The sequence below is a fragment of the Pollicipes pollicipes genome, unplaced genomic scaffold (assembly GCF_011947565.3).
Source record: "Pollicipes pollicipes isolate AB1234 unplaced genomic scaffold, Ppol_2.1 Scaffold_4746;HRSCAF=5603_pilon_pilon_pilon, whole genome shotgun sequence".
Classification (NCBI taxonomy): Eukaryota; Metazoa; Arthropoda; class Thecostraca; order Pollicipedomorpha; family Pollicipedidae; genus Pollicipes; species Pollicipes pollicipes.
Window position 1 is genome coordinate 34,956 of NW_023596547.1, and position 20,154 is coordinate 55,109.

Here is a 20,154-nt window from a genome sequence, read left to right on the forward strand (position 1 = left end):
AACTAAACACAAATGACCTTTCCCTGACACTCACCTTGGCCTGAGCACACACAGCAGCGTTTTTCGACGCCGGAGCGGTGCGATGTGCGGGCTGGCACAGCCATCATTACAAGCGCACATAACTGTGTTCTAGTCAGGACATTCCTGAGGTCTTTGCCCTGAGGTCACACCTGTGTCGCCGTCAGTTGCAAGGCAGAGGAAATGCCGTCAGAGTGAGAATGACCAGGGATACCAAATGCCCTTTAAATCTCACCGATCTCATGATTCGACCCCAAGATAAACATACATCTCCCCGCGAGGCAGTCGTGGCTGGCGAAATACAGCACGTGGTGCCGCGTTGGCACGCTGTGACAAAGCGGGGAGGGGCGGTGTGCGGAGCCGATGTCGGCTCGGGTCCGGTCCAGGCCGAGCCGACGTCGGACGGTAGCGCCGCCTGCCTCAGACCGCCGGCTCCCGGCGGCGGGCTCGGCCGGCGGCCGCCATCCGGCCGGCGCCACCGTCCGCCACCCCGCCCGGCCCGGTCGCGGTCGAGGCGGAGGTGCGGAGCCGATGTCGGCTCAGGTCCGGTCCAGGCCGGGCCGACGTCGGACGGTGGCGCCGCCTGCCTCAGACCGCCAGCTCCCGGCGGCGGGCTCGGCCGGCGGCCGCCATCCGGCCGGCGCCACCATCCGCCGCCCTGCCCGGCCCGGCCGCGGTCGGGGCGGAGGTGCGGAGCCGATGTCGGCTCAGGTCCGGTCCAGGCCGAGCCGACGTCGGACGGTGGCGCTGCCTGCCTCAGACTGCCGGCTCCCGGCGGCGGGCTCGCCCGGCGGCCGCCATCTGGCCGGCGCCACCGTCCGCCGCCCTGCCCGGCCCGGCCGCGGTTGAGGTGGAGACGCCCCTCGGCAGCACACCATCTCCACGCGAGCGGCGCCAGGCGCGCTCTCAGGCCGCACCACGGCCTACTGAGGAGCCAGCCAACCGTCGGACTGGCGATCTGTCCGCGGCGGCCTGGTCTCCGCGGACCAGATGGGGCCTGAGGACCAGCACCATGCTGAGACACTGGGATACAGCCCTAGCTACCACACTACCTACTCTAATCTAGCCCGATTGTCCCGGAAATCTGGCGTGCGGAGTTGTGCAGCAGCCGAGCTTGGCCGACGGATGCGGGTCCGGTGACGGCGCGCGCCGTGTGGGCGCGGCTAGGGCTGGCCGTCACCGAGGCGGCCGAGCGTCTCCAACAGGTGCTGGACGGAGGGCCGGTCGGGCGGGCTCGTGCTGCAGTGTACCAGCGCCAGCCGGCCGGCGCCGTCCAGTATGAAGTCACCACCCATCTGGTGCGGGTCGTCCTCCACGCCGCGGTAGGCGGCTGGCAGCGGCCGGCCGGCCGCCTTCTGGCCGCCGTAGTACTGCAGCGTGCTGTGCTGCCACACCTGCCGCACAAACACAGCTGCAGCGCTCCGTCCTGCAACACCTGTGCAGTACTGCAGCGAGCTGTGCTGCCACACCTGCTGCACAAGTTCAGCTGCAGCACTCTGTCCTGTAACACCTGTGCAGTATTGCAGCGAGCTGTGCTGCCGCACCTGCTGCACAAACACAACTGCAGCGCTCTCCCCTGCTGCACCTGCGCGGCACACGATCTTGCAAGCGTTCTCAGCTGCTGTGGAAATGATGTGGCGACCTTCCTTTAATTATTGCTCATTCGCCTACCGTCATTGTGTGTCAGACTACGTACTTCGTCGCCGAAATCATCCATTGATAACTCAGTCAACCCATACGCCTTCTCATCACTTTGTACTGACCATGTGCTCAGAGAAAGTGGGGTTTCAATAGCTATGGTGGAAATGACATGCAATGAAGGAGGTAGTTAACTGTAACAGCACAGGGGCAACGGGTAGTTGTGTGGCTCCTGCAAAAGGCCAGCAGCCCCTGATATGACCCGCCCAGCGAGGTCGCGATCGGCACGCATTTAGACCCTCCCGGAGATCGGGCGGCGCTCTATCGCCAGCGTATGGGCCCGCCCGGCGAGGCCGCCATCGGCACGCATTTAGACCCTCCCGGAGATCGGGCGGCGCTCCATCGCCAGCGTATGGGCCCGCCCGGAGAGGCCGCCATCGGCACGCATTTAGACCCTCCCGCAGATCGGGCGGCGCTCCATCGCCAGCGTATGGGCCCGCCCGGAGAGGCCGCCATCGGCACGCATTTAGACCCTCCCGCAGATCGGGCGGCGCTCCATCGCCAGCGTATGGGCCCGCCCGGAGAGGCCGCCATCGGCACGCATTTAGACCCTCCCGCAGATCGGGCGGCGCTCCATCGCCAGCGTATGGGCCCGCCCGGAGAGGCCGCCATCGGCACGCATTTAGACCCTCCCGGGGATCGGCCGGTGCTCCATCCCCAGCGGAAACAGTGCACTTCGCTTGCTGCTGAACGTGGGTACTTATCTGTACCTATCTGTTGCGTTACCTATACACCCACACGTTACCTTTACGGCTGGTACCTATCAATCTTGACGGCACAAGAGCACGGTCGGGAGTGGACCAAATTGATCTGCATGGCGAATTTAATACAGCTCGAGTGGATGTGGGTTGTTGTTAAGGGACTACACCTTTACATGTTGTATCATGTACTGTTGCAAGTCAAGTAATTCAAGCAGGCATGGTACAGGCACGGACGACACATCTGGTGTACCGCCTGAACGTAATTCAGAATACGACTAAAACGGTGGGCTCATAGCTGCTAAATTAACGTCCCAAATGTAAACAACAACGGCCAACGCCACACTTGCCCAGCAAACTCCCGAAGCAGCGTGTTGTTCTACCACACTTACAGGAGCCGGCAGAATGCTGTCAGGCAATTCTGTCGGCTGTCGGATCCATTCTGCGCATTGGTGTGATTTGTCCCGATGGGGTAGGGTAACAGTGTCAGAGGTTCCTACCACGCCGCTGTCTCAGCAACAGGCAAGTGAAGGCCGCAGTATAAAACCCCCCTGCGCTTCCCCACTGCAGCCCGGGCGCCACTACCTTGGCGATGGACCTGGCTAGGCCGAGGGCGTGGTAGAGCTTCCGCTGCGGATCGACGAGCAGCGGAAACTGGCAGCCGGTGTCGGCCAGCCAGCGCCGGGCGCCCTCCACCGAGCCGAATGAGACCACGAGCACAGAGCAGTCCAGCCGGGCGAACTCGGCCTGCAACGCGGCACACAGCGGGGCTCAGATATCTCACACAGGACAGCCGAGCTAGCTCGGCCTGCAACACGGCACACAGCGGGGCTCAGACATCTCACACAGGACAGCCGAGCCAGCTCGGCCTGCAACACGGCACACAGCGGGGCTCAGATATTTCATACAGGACAGCCCAACCAGCTCGGCCTGCAACGCGGCACGCAGCGGGGCTCAGACATCTCACACAGGACAGCCGAGCCAACTCGGCCGGTAACACGGCACACGGTGGGCCGCGTACCTGTCGCTGCTGAATGTGCTGCGTTCTCGGGCCGCGTACCTGTCGCTGCTGGATCTGCTGTGTGTTTGGGGCCGTGTACCTGTCGCTGCTGGATCTGCTGTGTTCTGGGGCCGCGTACCTGTCGCTGCTGGATCTGCTGTGTTCTGGGGCCGCGTACCTGTCACTGCTGGATCTGCTGTGTTCTGGGGCCGCGTACCTGTCGCTGCTGGATCTGCTGTGTGTTTGGGGCGTGTACCTGTCGCTGCTGGATCTGCTGTGTTCTCGGTCCGCGTACCTGTCGCTGCTGGATCTACTGTGTTCTCGGGCCGCGAACCTGTCGCTGCTGAATCTGCTGCGTTCTCGGGCCACGTACCTGTCTCTGCTGGATCTGCTGTGTGTTTGGGGCCGCGTACCTGTCGCTGCTGGATCTGCTGTGTTCTGGGGCCGCGCACCTGTCGCTGCTGAATGTGCTGCGTTCTCGGGCCGCGAACCTGTCGCTGCTGGATCTGCTGCGTTCTCGGGCCGCGTACCTGTCTCTGCTGGATCTGCTGTGTGTGTTGGGGCCGCGTACCTGTCGGTGCTGGATCTGCTGTGTTCTCGGGCCGCGTACCTGTCGCTGCTGGATCTGCTGTGTTCTCGGGCCGCGTACCTGTCGCTGCTGGATCTGTGCCACGTGGTCGCGTCACGGCAGTCAGGCGAAGTGTCGCAGCAGCACGAGCAGCCGGCATCCGGGCCAGTCCTCGAGCCGGCAGGCGGCGCCGTCGGCGGCGGCCAGCAGGGGCAGGTGGCGTGGCGCTGGCGAGAGCAGCGCCGGCGGCTGCCGTCCACCGGATCCCAGCCGGTCATCCAGCTCCAGCAGGAACGCGTCCCATTCGCCCTGACCACACAAACACGACCCACCGGCCGGTGAGACGCGTGTCAGGGAGCGGTGAACGGGTGGTGTCTGGATGGTGACCGGATGGTGACCGGGTGGTGACCGGGTGGTGACTGGGTGTCGACTGAGTAGTGACGGAAGGGGGATGGGTTGGGTGGTGTCTTTACCAGGCCAGGTGCCTACTGGGTGGTGATTACGTGACAGGCAAGGGTGAATGACGGGATGGATGATGACGAGATGGCGACTAAGATTGTGGTGATGACACTAAGATGGTGACGAGTAGCGAATGATGCAGATGTTTTCACAACTGCTCACTCTGGACCGTCACGAAACGGGTCAAATGTTAGATAAGGCTGATTGGATGAGCGGCATGATGACGTATGCAGATGAAAATAAGAATAATCTTGTGCCCATAAAAAATTAATAAGTTCGGACAAACACATAGGTATTTCAGCCGCGGGCTATCCCCAGTACAGGAAATACAGCAAACACTGGATCTAGACCCCAAACGTGATGCAGTAGAACATTAAAAAAATACATCACATACTGTTTTCGGGCCGTATGATAGCGAACAACTTTACCGGAGGGAAACTGCATTGCGTGACGGTGTCACATGGGAGAGGCTTCAAAAGGATCTAGGGGAAGTCATGGTTTTCAGTGTACGCGTCCAATTTCTGGTTTGAACTGATTTCACAGTTGTTAATTCAGGGACATCTTTACATAAGGGCAAGACGGATATTTTAAGCAAACTTTCAACAATTCCGTATGATGTGCCTTAGTGAAGTAGTCACCGAATGGGGTATTTTTGGTATTGTGCATTGCATCTCGTATGCGCTCGTTAAATCGATTCCAGACACCACGTTTTGTCTCACCAATGTAGGTGTTTGGGGGGTTTTGCACAGTTGACGGGTGATAAGGTATACAATATTTTCTTGGTATGCCATTTTGCCATCAACCCCCCGATGCAGGAATTGCACGGACTTTTCGCATCAGGGCAGGGTGGTGGGTCAAGCACCCAGATGGTCCTGTGCGCAGCTAATTACCGCTCTTCCAGGCAACGCGTGGTGGTAGCCCTGCAGCTTGAATAGCTCAGAATCCCTTCCTTGACAGAGCACTGTCTATGAACAGCAGACCGCTGTATGTAGTGTCCATAGCTTTGTGTCACGGGTGTATTTATGTCTGCGTAGGTCATCTGGAGCGTGTTTTGACCAGATGTTTACTCTGATGAATCATCCTATGTGGATAACAGCCTGAAGCCTTGCATCCGACGGAACAGCTGCAATCCGAGGATTAAAAAGTGATCATCTTTTCATATCAATGTGATATCCACATAGGATAATTTAACATAGTAGCGTATCTAAACAGAGCAAGTATCGGCTCAAAGCATGCTCCAGATGGCCTACCTAGACAGCGACACACCCCGTGACCCAAACTTTGGACGCCACGTACATCAGTCTGTCGTTCATAGACGGCACTCTGTCGAGGAAGGTACCCTCAGCGATTCAAGCTGCAGGGTTACCACCACGTGTTGTTGCCTGGAGGGACGGTAGAATATAAGCCGCGCACCCAATCACCTGAGCACTTGACCCACCACCCTGCCCAGCTGGAAAAAGGCCATGCGACTCCTGCATCGCGGGGTTGGTGGGAAAGTGGCACAAAAAATATTGTGTAACTCATCACTGGCCACCTATGCAAACCCCCTTGAGCACTTACATGGGCGAAACAAAATTTAGCGTCCGGGAACGCATTAAGGACCACATATGAGATGCCACACGCAAGACCAAAAACACTCCATCTGGCGACCACTTCATTAATGCACATCATACGGAAATTGTTGACACAAGTTCGCCCAAAATATCCTACCGGTATGTAAAGATGTTGATAAATCGAACATTGTATAAACAATTCGAATGAACAATTGGAAACCTACACTGAACATCATGACTTAATCCTGGATCCTTCGAAAGCCTTTCCCATATGACACCACCACATGATAAAATTTCTATCCGATATAGTTGCTCGATATAATGGGGCCCGGACACAGTGTGTGGTGCAATCATATTTAATGTTCTAATGCACGACATCTGTGATCTGGAACGAGGGCTTCCTTTGTCCGTGCACTGGGGATAGCCCATGGCTCAAATATATCGATATACACGTGTATATATGTGCATATATATATATATATATATATATATATATATATATATATATATATATACATACATACATATATACACACGTTTTCCGGGATTATTCATTCTTTTATGAGCGTAAAATATCCTTAGTTTCCTCCACATGAGATAAATCGCATGCCTCTCGCGACTCCCTGCTCCCTGGAGTCACTGCGATTCCGCTTGAGCCCACCTCGACATCGATCAGATGCTCCATGGCCGTGAACGTCTCCTTGCTGCGCTGGCGCCGGACCTGGTCGTCCAGCTCCTGCCGAGATGTCACGCCGTACCTGTCGGGCAGCGGAGCGGCGCGTGCCGTCACAGCCCACCAGCCACCCACGTCGGACGACACGGCACCGCCGTCCGCGGCCGCACCAGACCGCGCGCAGCCAGACGCAGCCGCGCGAAGCCACGGTCCTCAGCGCACATGCTAAGTACGCCGTCACGTGTATCACGTCATGTTTTGGTCGGCAACCAAGTTTGAGGCACGTAAGTTCGTCAACAAAACTAACCCGTGCAGACCGTCAATTCGAGTCAAGGTCAGTGAAATCCTTTAAACTTAGCCAGTTTCAGGTCACGCTGTGCGCCGCTGGAGTAAGCATACAAACCAGTCGTGATGACGCATATCTACTGCGATCCTCTGAACTCGTTTAGTTGTCAAGGTATCAAGAGTGAGACCCTTATAATTTTGTAAGCATCTGTTCAGGCTCAACTCCTAAACCAATCTACAAATTCAACGAAAGTGAATATATCGGCATATATCGCTAACTGATATCGGTGACTTACTGCGGCTATCGGTATTCAACTACCATCACTGAGCTTGATCGGTAAGAAGTTACATACATCAGTGACGTTGGGTTTGGAACGACTTACAAAAATATGTTTTTCGCAACTCACAAGGGATCCTGCGGTGAACTCGATTTTCTGCGAACGATAGCGACTGAAAAGTTACGTTTCTCATTCCACGGTGTCATGATGTGACTAGTTGCATACCAGAGCTTCAAGAAAGTCGAAGGTGTCAGCACTTATCGAGATCTGATATCCCACTATCATCATAGTGGGAAACATTCAAACACGACAGCTAGCTTTTCAGAGCACGATGCGACGCATGACTTCGGTTTTCAAGTTTGGGTTTTGAGCAAACTTTACAAAACGACGCGACGAGACGACAAACGAGATCGATTCCGAAAAAGTCGAGGGGCAAAAATTCGAAGGGCATAAAACTCCAAGAATGAAATTCGAATTCGGAAAAAAGTCGAAGACAAAAGTCAAAAGGAATACAATTTGGCAGGAATAAGTCAAACTGGAATAACGCGAAAGACATAAAATTCGATAGCAACGATAGATTCGAAAACACTTCTATGGGCAAACGGTCGAAATAGATAAATCTCAATTGGAAAAAGTCGACATGGAAAAAGGTTAGCCTGGAATACAATTAAACAAAAAAAAACCTTGACAAGCATGCAAGTAAACGAGCAGGTAGACAAGGTGACTTAAGACAGGAGGGACTCAACGATTTAACGCCTGACATGCAAGGGATGTTGCCGACTGCATTTAGATGCACCCGCGGATTTAATGGGTTTAACTCCCCCACATCCTTAGGCCTTTTAAATTGGGCCCCCAAACGCTCGCCCAGGAACACTCCTGGCAGGAAGCCAGCCCTTAACCCTTCAGCACCGAATCTTACTGAACGCGTCCTAAGGCAGGAAACCAGCCCTTAAGCCTTCAGCACCGAATCATACTGAACGCGTCGTAAGGCAGGAAGCCAGCCCTTAAGCCTTCAGCACCGAATCATACTGAACGCGTCGTAAGGCAGGAAGCCAGCCCTTAAACCTTCAGCACCGAACCATACTGAACGCGTCCTAAGGCAGGGAGCCAGCCCGTAAACCTTCAGCACCGGACCATACTGAACGCGTCCTAAGGCTATCAGGTGCACGATCTCCCTTGTGTATCCCGCTGGCTATGCAAATCTAGGCCAATACAAATTCCTTTTTTGACCGTTTTCTGCGACCGTCGCGAGCAACACAGACGCCGACGGTAAGACACGACCCTTAACGTCGGCGCCCGTCGCCAACCACGTTTTTCGTCATTTCTGGAGCTGGGCCGAGACGTGCCCGGTGTCCAATGCTGTTTCCTGGTTCCCACTTCCCATTCTGAAAACAAGTCCTCGCATCCCTGGTTCCGGTTGGTTATTTCATACACCTTGCCCCCTGGTTCCTCAATCCTATTGATCGTTTTGCAAACACAGCAACCTGGTTACTAGTCATTACCGGTTATTACGCAAATACAAAATGGTCAGTGGTTTTTATTGGTCTCTTCACAAGCACAAAAACCTAGTTCCTGGTTCTCATTTGCTTTTGATTAACATCAGACCCTGGTTGTCAGGTTCAATCAGTTCTTTCACATACGCTAAGCCCCGGTTCATGGTTCATTCTGTTTTTTTGGTTCCCATGGGGGATGTGTGTTCCAATATTCTATCCCTGCCGACTTTCATCCGATCCGAAGTTTGTCCCTATTAACTTTGATCCCCGGCAACCTTTTGTCCTTTGACATTCCTCGATTCCGTTGTTATCACCGTCAACTTGTATTCCTTATGGGCTTTTTGTTTTTCGATTTTTGTCCCTGTCGACTCTCTTCACTCAATGTTTTCCATTCGACCTTTTCGTTTGACTTTAGTTCGGACAGCGTCACGAGTTGTGCACCATATTACAGCTTCAATGAAACTGGAGAGATGACATATATGCAAACTAATGCTAGTTAAAACGTATAAATGGGCTGTGGTCACAGGTGAAACCATGTGTCAAAATTCTATAAATAGCTTTCGTAATGTATGTATGTAATGTATGTACGCGCAGTTAAAGTCAGGAAAACACAGTGTACAAGTAAGATTTACGTGAGTGGCCATCGGCGCGGAATAATTGCTAAGACCTGCTTTGCGTGCCGCGAACCCGTCCGCCGAAAACAGCTGTTCCAAGTAACCAGACATTCCCGTCCAGCCTTCCTTTCTGCGTACAGGACCACACAGTCACCGTTCTCGTGCCGCATCGTGTTGTGACGCGACTGCCCTGAGCCCAGTCAACTCCCTTTGGCTAGCTGGCAGCCCGCCTCTTTATGCGGTCCGGGCCAAACACGCGCGCATCAGACTGCCCATGCGCTGGACTACGATTCCGGCATCACTACTAAACATAGATGGGACAGCATTAATAGCGCTATTCCTTGTAGAACAAACAGGAGAGTGGAGAGATGGATGCAATATTTCGGCGACGTGCCTTCATCGAAACAAATATCGACAGTAGATCCCAAATTCGAAATATTTTGAACTTAGTATTGATATTCGTTTAGATAAAGGCATGTGACCGAAATATCACACCTATCTCTCCGTTCTCCAATTTACTCTACGAGGAATAAGGCTGTTAATACTGTCTCATTTATATGCATAATGCTCTTCGTAAATACACTTAACACCTCACATCGCTACCGAACCGTGTATCTTGAATTTACCTTTTGAAGAAGTCTGCATAGGATCCGATTAACTTTCCAAACATTCCAATCTTGTTGGAGACGAATTCATCCAGCGTCACTGAAAAGCACAACACCATTCCACTGTTAGCAAGTCCAGACATTTTAGCACTTACCGCCAAAAGCATTCTTAACTTGTGATTGTCACATATGTTGCGTACAGCCTGTCCTATTGTGCGTGATCCCGTAGAAGTGATTAAAACACCATCGCAACGGACCACCCGCATAAAACTATACGCTGTCTGAAACACATACTTTCCTATTGATCTGAGGTCGCTGATTCTGAATACCACGTTATATTTCGATTCATTTCTGCCGGGTGATCAAAGTTGTACCTCAATTACGTTCCCATCATGCCACCTGTGAAAATATATCGCCAATCGGCTTGACGTCACTGGTAAGCCTATCTCTACTACAGGCTGAGTGAGCTTTGCTTCCACTGTGACAAACGGCCGCCATAGGCCGGCCGGGCGCTGCATAACTTGTGCATTTGCATGCAATCTCTTCATCGTGCTACTCCTGCTGCAAAATCACTCTATTGCCGCTTTACCTGTCGCATCTGAGTGGCATGGATATTACGTAAGTTGTTCAGTGCATTGGCGAGGAGCATAATTCACGTAAATAAGATAGAAGTATTAGCCTTATTCCTCAGAGAAAGACCTGGAGAATGGAGACATAGTTGGGTTGATATTTCGGCAACATACATTTATCGAAGCAATAGGAGAAACGAAAAAAATGTCTTTTTTTAAAGAACAAAAAAAGAACTGAAAAACATTTCTGCTATTGTTCGGATAAAGCCATGTTGCCGAAATGTCAACCCAACTTTATCTCCATTATCCTGTTTTTTTTTTCTCACAGGAATAAGGCTAATACGACTGTCTTATCCATGTGGAATGGATATTGCAAAATTTTCGACTCGCGGAAAACGGTAAGGTAAAACGGTAAATGGTTAACTATAGAGGGCAAAAATGTTGGCCTAGCTTGACCTTATATGGCCTGATGATGTGCAAGCAACCGAAACGATAACAATGCACTTCTGGGTGTGATTAAACAAATAATTCAGCTACCCATCATTACGGAACTGTGCTGAGCCGCTCATAGGCCGTTCAGAACAAGCTTTGGGATGACCTCTCCGGTGCCCACTCCAAGGGAACGAGAGCAAGGTGAGGTCGCGACGAAATGTACCCAAATGGCAACTGCCCGTTTTAGGACTTGCTGCAGCTCAAAAAGCAATTTATTGCAATTCGATTTTCATGTCGTTGGACGAGATATTTGTTCGGAGATGTTTTAAGTAAGCCCAGTCCATTTGACATGGCGAATTCCATCTGGGCAAAACGCGAATAAATGCATGCCATGGATCAGCCAGGGTATAATGATGCAGGCAAGGGTGGAAAGAATCCTCAGATTTGCCGCTTGGGTAGCAATTACGTCTGCGCAGTTGAGACTAAAAAAACTACAAAACATGTACGGAATCGCCGCCATTTCTGCACCAGGTGTATGTCATTTACAAATGTGACTCTGCGACGACTACCAGACCCATGACGTCTGTGTTTTATAATACATCTATCCGTGGTTTTGTGATAACTAAAAACGCCAGGGTTCCATGTGCCTGTAAGGACAATGCGTTGAGACAGTGAAGCTGTCCAGCAGCCGGAAGCCCATGTTACAGCAGTTAGTTCCCCATCCGCATTAATTATTCGTAATTATGCAACACCCTAAACACTCGCACCAACACTGGGAATCCGGGGTTGCCGGCAGACCACACATTTTTAAGTTCGTCATAAAAAACAGAAAACATATTTTGCACGCCTGCCGCTAGTGCTATCAAGACACCCTACCGCGTGTCTTCTCGTGTCACCGCAGGAGTTGTGTTACCTTTGGTCAGCTCCTGCTCCGCTGCTCGCATGGTCGCCTCCAGCGCCGCCGCCAGCCCTCTGGCCTGGTCCGGTAGAGTGTCCGCGGCAGACATCTTCCTGCGCAGAGCGGATGGTCATGAGTAGTCACGCTACTGGCACACACCAGCAATATCCGGCCACGATACTGGCACACACCGGTGATATCTGGCCACACTACTGGCACACACCAGTGATATCTGGCAATGCTACTGGTACACACCGGTGATATCTGGCCACACTACTGGCACACACCAGCGTTATCCAGAGCTGTGGTGTCCAGCTATGGATTGCTACAGCTTATATGGCCCAGCTGTGGTGTCCTTGTACTACTGCCGACAAATACGGTGCTGCGCCTGACCGCGCAATCCTGATAGCCTGGTGCACGGCTGGCAGGACTCGCCGCCTACTGCAAACACATTTTCCGTTACGTCCTGACGTGACCACCTCGGACTGTGTCCTTGGCAAAACTGAAGTATAGGTGGTTAAGAACATACCACCGGTAAATCCCCCCATCCATGTTCATAGCAAAAGTATGACCTTTCCGGTAAAAAGAAAAAAAACGCATGACAACTGTTTTACCGAGACCGGAAACTGACCATCGAAAGCGATATGACGATATCATATGCGATACGCATACGCGGCGTCCGTGCCATGGCCCCGTGAGCACGTCACATGGAGATTGGAATATCCATGGATCTAACTGCATCCACATGTATCCACACTGTTTGTATCCACATGTTTCCGGACACAGCCACCGCCCCTACCAACACGGCAAGTAGGTGGTGCGTGTATCACTGGCGGCGCGAGCCCCCTGGATGGCTTAGGCATTCAGACGGGGCCTGGCCATCCAAGCAGATGCATGACTATGGTCTCTGCGTGCCTTTCTTTCCACATGCTCTCAAGCTTATGTCCTTCGGACCTAGGAGCCACGTACCCTACCTACTTGTACTGACGTCACAAAACATGAGTCATGTAGTAAAATCCAAATAGGAATTACGGACTTTTTGCTTCGTCTAAATCAAGCATAACTCTAGCATTTATTCCCGCTTTGGCCTCTACGTCGTGCATGAGTATGAACAATATTCTGGAATCAATCGCAAATGCGGGATCGCAAAAATGACGGTCAATACAAACTTCATACGGGGTTGTTATAGTATAGATAATATATAAATATAAATAATTATAATATAACTAATCAATACAAACTTCATGGGCGTTGTAATGTAATGACGTTCTATCGCGGTCTTCTCTCAGCTCCGTATTGTGATGCTTGTATCAGCCTGTGCTAGTACCTCAGAGCAGTGGTGAAAGTGGAATGTGCAAAATCGCGAGGAATAATGCATTTTTGGTGCGGCGCTTGAGTGCGAGAAAACCACGCCGACTATTTGTTATCAACCGATAAAAGATGTGTATGTAACGAATACAAATCAAACGATGTCATTACATTCGATGCTACATATCTATAACATGAATCAAGCGTACTCCAGGTGAACATGACCTTTCAGAGGAAAAAATTCGCAACGGATACCACCGGACGGTGAACGATTTGCACGACATACCTCCCACAAATCCAGCCTGGAGCCGCCTATGTACAATATGAATGCAAAAACCTTGTCTGGATACGGCAAACTGATGTTCCGAAAATGCCACCGAATCTCGAAGCCCTGCATGGAACAATCTGGTAAAAAGATTAACAAATCGGCGAGGGCTGACCCTGTTCCCAGCAGGAGAACGGTGTTAAAATGGAAACGCCAAATTTAGGCACGTCACGCAATTTACGCAATTTAATTTAGGCAATTTAGGCAAACATTTCACGCACCTAACACACACGGTCAAAACATTCCAGTCAGTGTGCAGCAGGAGCGGACCCTGACGTAAGGAGAGGCACATAGATAATGCGGTGAGGAAATGAACCTGGATACGTGTCTCTGGACAGGTTTCGTCTCTATTACATCAAAGGTATATCGAGGTGGGACAAATCAATCAAAACTTGACACTTTCATCTCTCAACTTTTGACGAAATTAGAATGTGAGGTAGTCGCACGCGTAAAATGTCCTTAGAAACGTTACCTCAACTTTTTCTTGTTGAAATTTTCAGGTTCCCAGACTTGCACTAGATACATGGGATCCATTTCTGTGAGAAAAGTTTACACGTTCTGAGAAGCTACGCAAGTTGTTCAGTGCATTAGCGAGGGACATTATTCACGTAGATAAGACAGCAGTATTAACCTTATTCCTCGGAAAAAACAGGAGAATGTAGGTACAGTTAAGTTGATATTTCGGCAACATGCCTGTATCGAAACAATAGTACTTCAGCTATTGTTTCGATAAAGGCACGTTGCCGAAATATCAACCTAACCATATCGCCATTCTCCTGGGTTTTCCAAGGGATAATGCTAATACTGCAGCCTTATCTACGTCCTGAGAAGGGTGCGCGAATGTGCCCATCAAGGAACCTAGCTTCAGGGGATGGGAGGGTGAACGTAGAACACCTAGATAGTACAAAGTCGAGATCGCCGAGCAGCAAATGAAAAAGCGGAGGAAAACTTATGTGCCTTAACATGATTACAGGAGGTATCCAAGACAAGTTTGGTGGGCTCCATGCTCCTACGCTTGAAGAAAATGGGACATGGTAGCTTTCGCTGAATCTTGATCAGTCAGCACCTTTTTGAAGACAGCTTACACGAATCTGAAGTATCTGCTTACAAATTCTTTATTTTACACAGAAGAGCAAAAAAGGGGGATATTAGTGTATAAAATGCAGAACATGAAACGTGAAATTACAGGCAGTATAAAGGATAGCGATAGCGTAGAATCCACTGCATCGACTTGGTCATGCCGAGGGGCACCAAATTACGCGAGTTAACTTTCTATAGGCTTCCGAATAGTTGTCCGGATGTGGACACTTAAATACATGAATAAATCTACCAAAGTATGAGGGGAAAATATGTGGTACTGGGACATTTCAACATCCCAGGCTGGACCGTACATTTTGGCCATTGTCAAATACATGCTACACCAATTAAAATTGCAAGGCATTGAGAAAAAAATTTCTGACTAGGTACAGGCTTGGCTGCATTACCAATTAACAAAGAGTGGTGCTCAATTGCACGCGGCCCCGGTGTGAGCTAGTAAAGCGTGGGGTTTCCACAGGGATCAGTGTTGGACCCTTTGCCCTTTATCATTTGTGTGAACAATACTGTGACAGGATTAGAGAGTAAAGCGCTGTTGATCCGTGGGATCTGTGACGACCAACTATATGACCCCCTGGTCGTGAAGCTGACCCGTGGGATCTAACCGTGCGTGAAAATACAAAAAGGTGGGATACTACCTCAGAGGGAATGTTCTACATTTCATCCATATATTGAGGCAAGCTTCAGATGCCATGAAGCAAGCTCACTTGTCACTTGTACGCTATTGGTTTTTCTGTAAATGTAAAAGACCGCTCGGAATGTCATAACTTCGCTTTTTAGTAAAGATATCCTCAGTACGCTATCGTTTAATAACGTTATGGAACGTCTTTAAGACGTCAGGGTCGCTGCCCGGCTGGTCGTGAAGGACTGCCACTATAGTGGACGGGCTGACGCACTTGCAGTATTTCAGCTTGCTGAAAAGTGGAGGGAACTTGCCGGTGCGTGTTTGCTGGATACAAATATTGTCATGCGCGCGTGTTTTTTTTAACTTTCCCGGGGTGTTCTTGCATATTTGTCCGTGGTTTTATATTCTTGCATTTATTTGCATGCTTACTAAGGCGCTTTCTTACCTGATTAGATTTCCAGCCTCATCTCCGGCACAACCGAAAACACTGCCAAGGTCCCTGTATTATGTAGCACAAAACGCGATTCGTGTTTCACGCGCACGCTTAACTTATCAATTCGGCTCAACACCAACTGGTGCTCGTTGATGCCACGAATCGTGCAGATATGCACCGGACACGCATAGTTCGACGATCATGTTTTTACTGATCCTCAGCACTACATAGCATTGAGGTGGCGGTATTCCTGACATTTCGATGTCATCATGCATGTCTCGGTCGCCTTCACATTGGCTGCGCGACATTCTGCACACGTTCGCCCGCGTCAAACCCAGGAGCAGAAGGCTTCAGGCTTTAAAAAGGACACGACTAAGGATTACATTGAATAATCTTCAAAATGGCTAACTCCCTTAAGCCACACACAAATGTTGACCACTCCCTTTAATGACCAATGCAATATGACATCAAAACTGTATTCCCTTCTGTGGCATGATATAATATGATACGTGGCTCATCGACAGTGACTGATGTGACATTCAAGAAGTTCAGGTGCATCAATCATCTAAACAAAACAAAAAAAGAAGAATAAAATGGCAGCATTCCGTATGTAAACGGCCGTTTAGATTCGCATAAAACGGCCCTCACAGATAATCTGATCCATTTTCACCGATAGCCAGTCGGCCGTCCCCAGAACAAAGGCAACTTGATTCGCGGTCGGTTGCTCAGTACAGTGAGCTGCAGTATGACTTCTTGCCACTTACTGCGCCATCTTGTGAGCGGGCACCGAAACTCCACCTTCCGTAGTTATAACCATATCTCTAAGACTGGGGGGGGGGGGGGGGGAGAGTTAGGGTTATGTTGATTGGAAGGATACCTGCTGTGGGCAGCCTGAGTTAAAATGCCATTTTGGGAGGGAAAACATGAAAAACATTTATTTTGAGGCAATATTTGAGGTAAAAATGACACTTTGTGAAAATCAGCAGGGTCATGTCCCCTCAGCCCCTCTCTCCACAATGCAGCACCTTATGAATGAGCAGTCATACACTTCAGTAGGATCTGTCACCACTGCACCTCCCCAGCAAGTCAAATTCATTTGTTGCATGAGTGGGTTGGTGTGGATTGGTGTGTATGTTTACCTATGACACCCTGTGATGTTTCATGTTTGTTTCTGGACAATGGACCAAGATATAAATGAATATATTGTTGATGGCCCAAACACTCTGCTTTCACATGTGGTCAAATGTGAATTACATTTTAATAAAGAACCACACTCACTGATGAACAGCTTTTCAGGACCAATCTTCATTAATCTGCTATGGGAAGTGAGAAAAAAAAGTGAGAAAAAAAAGTAAAGAACCACACTCACTGATGAACAGCTTTTCAGGACCAATCTTCATTAATCTGCTATGGGAAGTGAGAAATTTCAAACTGTCTGCCAACTTAGGTACTGAAAAGTGGAGTACAAAGCCAGCATTTTCCAAATACACATAGTTGTAACCCATGAGGCAGGAAAAGACAACAAGATGCAGGAATGCTAGTCATCCTTACATTACATGACCAGCACAGCACTGCTGTTCTGCAAAGCGGAGACATTGCTCTTCTTGGGTTACAAGAGGGATGGCGAGGATAGACACCACATTGGTTGGTCATCAGAGAACAAAAACACATGACTTGAGTAGACTGTAGCAGCTGTCCATTCATAAATGTCCGTACCAATAAACGGAACACAAATATATGGCTTTTATTTCCAAAGTGTATCCCAGACCACCATAATCCTTTGTTTTCACATAATAATTTATAACACTGTTGATTTTGTAGGGTTTATTTTTCCAAACCTCTACATAATCATGCTTGCATGCTTTACCTCAAGTTATGACATCTTACAAATGTGCTTTTGAACAATGCTTTGTGATGTTATAATAATGTCCACATGGCTAGCCCCTACCAACTCTTATGACACTTATCTGACTTTGATCATGTCACTGATGTCAAAAGATACCATGATCTGCTTTATTGTGACATCACAGCTGGGTATCAAAATTAAAAGATGACACTCACATCTGCAAGGAAGAACAAGGTAGGATTGAACTAATACATATCCTGGAACCAAGCTGATGGCAGTTGATCTAGCACATTGCATAATTTTTGCCATTGTACATAACTAAAGCAACATGCAGCATGCAGGCCAGTCTGTAACATTCAACACCAGACATACACTTAAATTGGTGATTTTTTGTTCAATTTTTGACTGAACAGCCTCAAGCTACTTGTGGGTAAGTCCACATCCTTTCCCACCACAGACATAGGCCATACTGGTAAGCTTGGCAAGCATATTGGTAGAGGTTGATCAGCAGACCAATAAGGAAGTATGAGCACCCAGAATGGCACTCATCATGTTTATTGAGCCCTGAATTCCCTTAAAAGTGTAAGACAACTTCACTAAGGCATAACATGGATGATAATCAATAAGGGCAAAGTTCAAATATTGGCTCATGCACAACCAAACATTGAATGAGGTAATGTAATCTCCAGAATAAAAACCACCTATGCCACACTTGATTCTCCGATAAAAATCGAAACCGTGTTGTGAAAAACTTATGAGACATCACACAGGCAACCACTCACTCAACCATCCCTCAGCTTACATCGACGCTAGCCGAGAGCTGCCGCCAAGCCCCACAACCGCAACACGCGTGACTACAGGCGCCGTCACGCGATGCCCGAAAACCGCAGTTTGTTTGGAAGTTATAAATGTACCTGACGCGTCAAATTGCCAACACAAATGCATTTCGGGAAAATGCGCTGCAAAGCTACCAAATTTGAGAAGTTTTCTCCTCTGCTTCCAGGCAGTTACCAGTGTACACGCAAAATTGGCTGGTGTAATTGAAACGCATGCAATACAGAAGTGGCTCGCGTGAAAAACAGGAGGGTCGAAATGGCTGACCAAACCTGTTGACAGTTCCATGCTCCGAACCCATGGCATTGATTGATATAAAAACTTCACCATTCGACGCCGCTTGGTTGATAGCCTATGCTTTTGAGAATATGGTGACCTTGGGGCAGGCCAAAGGTCAACAATCATACCAAAAAAGACACGAAAAATAGGTTTGCAGACGGCCTCATGCTCTACACCTAAGACACGATCACCATGAAACCTTCACCAATTGATGCGCCATGGTTAATATCCTATCCTTTCCAGAGCATGGTGACCTTTTGGATCAGGTCAAAAGTAACCAACAACGACCAAAACCATCGAAACTTGCTACAGAAATTTGCATGCTCGGAGCCTTTGGCACCGACCACCATGAAATCTTCATCAATCGATGCGCCATAGTCGATACCCTATTCTTTCCAGAACATGGCAACCTTGGGTCATGTCAAATGTCACCAAAAACGGCCAACCCCCAACCCCCAAATTGATTGCAGACAACCCCACGCTCCGAGCCTATGGCACCGATCCGCATGTGAATATAAGCAAGCTAATTTCAGGTGGTCTCGGCCGCTCTTGGAGATCTTGGACCTGAACTAAGGTCACTATATTCTGGACAGGATAGGCTATTGACCAGGCGGCATCGAATGGTTAAGTTTTTTATCAATCGGTGTCAAAGGCTCGGAGCATGGGCGTAGGAACAGGGGCCCAGGGGCCATGCCCCCCCCCCACTTTTCCAGGTCAGGGGTCAGCAGTGTTGACCGCCACCCTCCCACCACTTTTCAGATTAAGGTTGCGTTTAGCTTACTTTTGCACCACATTTAACATATGTGCCGATTTACCTACTTCATCAGCCATCTCTCTCAAGGTGCGTCATCTTTTCCTTGGCTTATTGGCCATCGATTAGTGTTACGGCCGCAGGCCAACGTCGCGCGGCCAATGAAGACTGGAACATCGGGCATCGATGCTGTTGTTATGGCTCGCGGACGCGCATGTTCAAAACAACATTACACAGTTTTTATTAGTAATCAATTCTGACTGAATTTTGAACATTTTAAGACGAACATGGACTGGCCATGTTACTGCAAATTTGCGGCCCCATTTTATCCACAACCTACGTTCAAGGAGATTTTTTAAAGCTCGATCACATTTTGTTAATACTCAAGCATCCTGACGTGTGCATTTCTACTTGTTTTGAATTCGAGCAGCCACATAATGACATGCACGGCGCCCCGGGTGGCGACAACGTCACCTGGTGCAGCGGGCGCCGCCCCGCGAGCCACCGCGGCAACCACCGCAGAGCAACATACGCCGTCCGCCGGTCGCGCGAGCGCGCGAGCCGGCCAGCTGCAGACTCCGCTAGGTGTCAGGGCAGAACAGTCAGCGACACCCCCAGCCGGCAGCCCGGTCCCACAGCTCCCTCCGAAGGGCCGAGCCAGACGGCCATGGCGGAGAATCGGCACCGGTAATGACGGCATGCAGACCGATAGCATAGACACTAACACACTTCCTCATGCGCATACGCAATCGAACACCAGCGGCAATGTGCCCGGTACTAACGGTGGTTTATCGCTAACTGCCTCATCTACACGATA

General features: G+C 49.9%; 2 protein-coding genes across 2 annotated transcripts; both read right to left on the reverse strand.

Annotated features, from left to right (window-relative positions):
• Positions 1-919: 919 nt before the first annotated feature.
• LOC119099623 (uncharacterized) lies at positions 920-3,376 on the reverse strand. The gene is made up of 3 exons (XM_037222692.1): positions 3,359-3,376; positions 3,000-3,161; positions 920-1,412 (listed from the first exon to the last, which is right to left on the reverse strand). Exons 1-3 carry the CDS (start codon positions 3,374-3,376, stop codon positions 1,182-1,184), a joined length of 411 nt encoding a protein of 136 aa, XP_037078587.1. The 3' UTR covers positions 920-1,181.
• On the reverse strand, positions 3,076-18,351 carry LOC119099625 (uncharacterized). The gene is made up of 6 exons (XM_037222694.1): positions 18,276-18,351; positions 11,857-11,954; positions 9,964-10,042; positions 6,656-6,752; positions 4,064-4,291; positions 3,076-3,161 (listed from the first exon to the last, which is right to left on the reverse strand). Coding segments are annotated over exons 1-5 (462 nt in total). The 5' UTR covers positions 18,278-18,351; the 3' UTR covers positions 3,076-3,161; positions 4,064-4,105.
• Between the last annotated feature and the right edge of the window lie 1,803 nt (positions 18,352-20,154).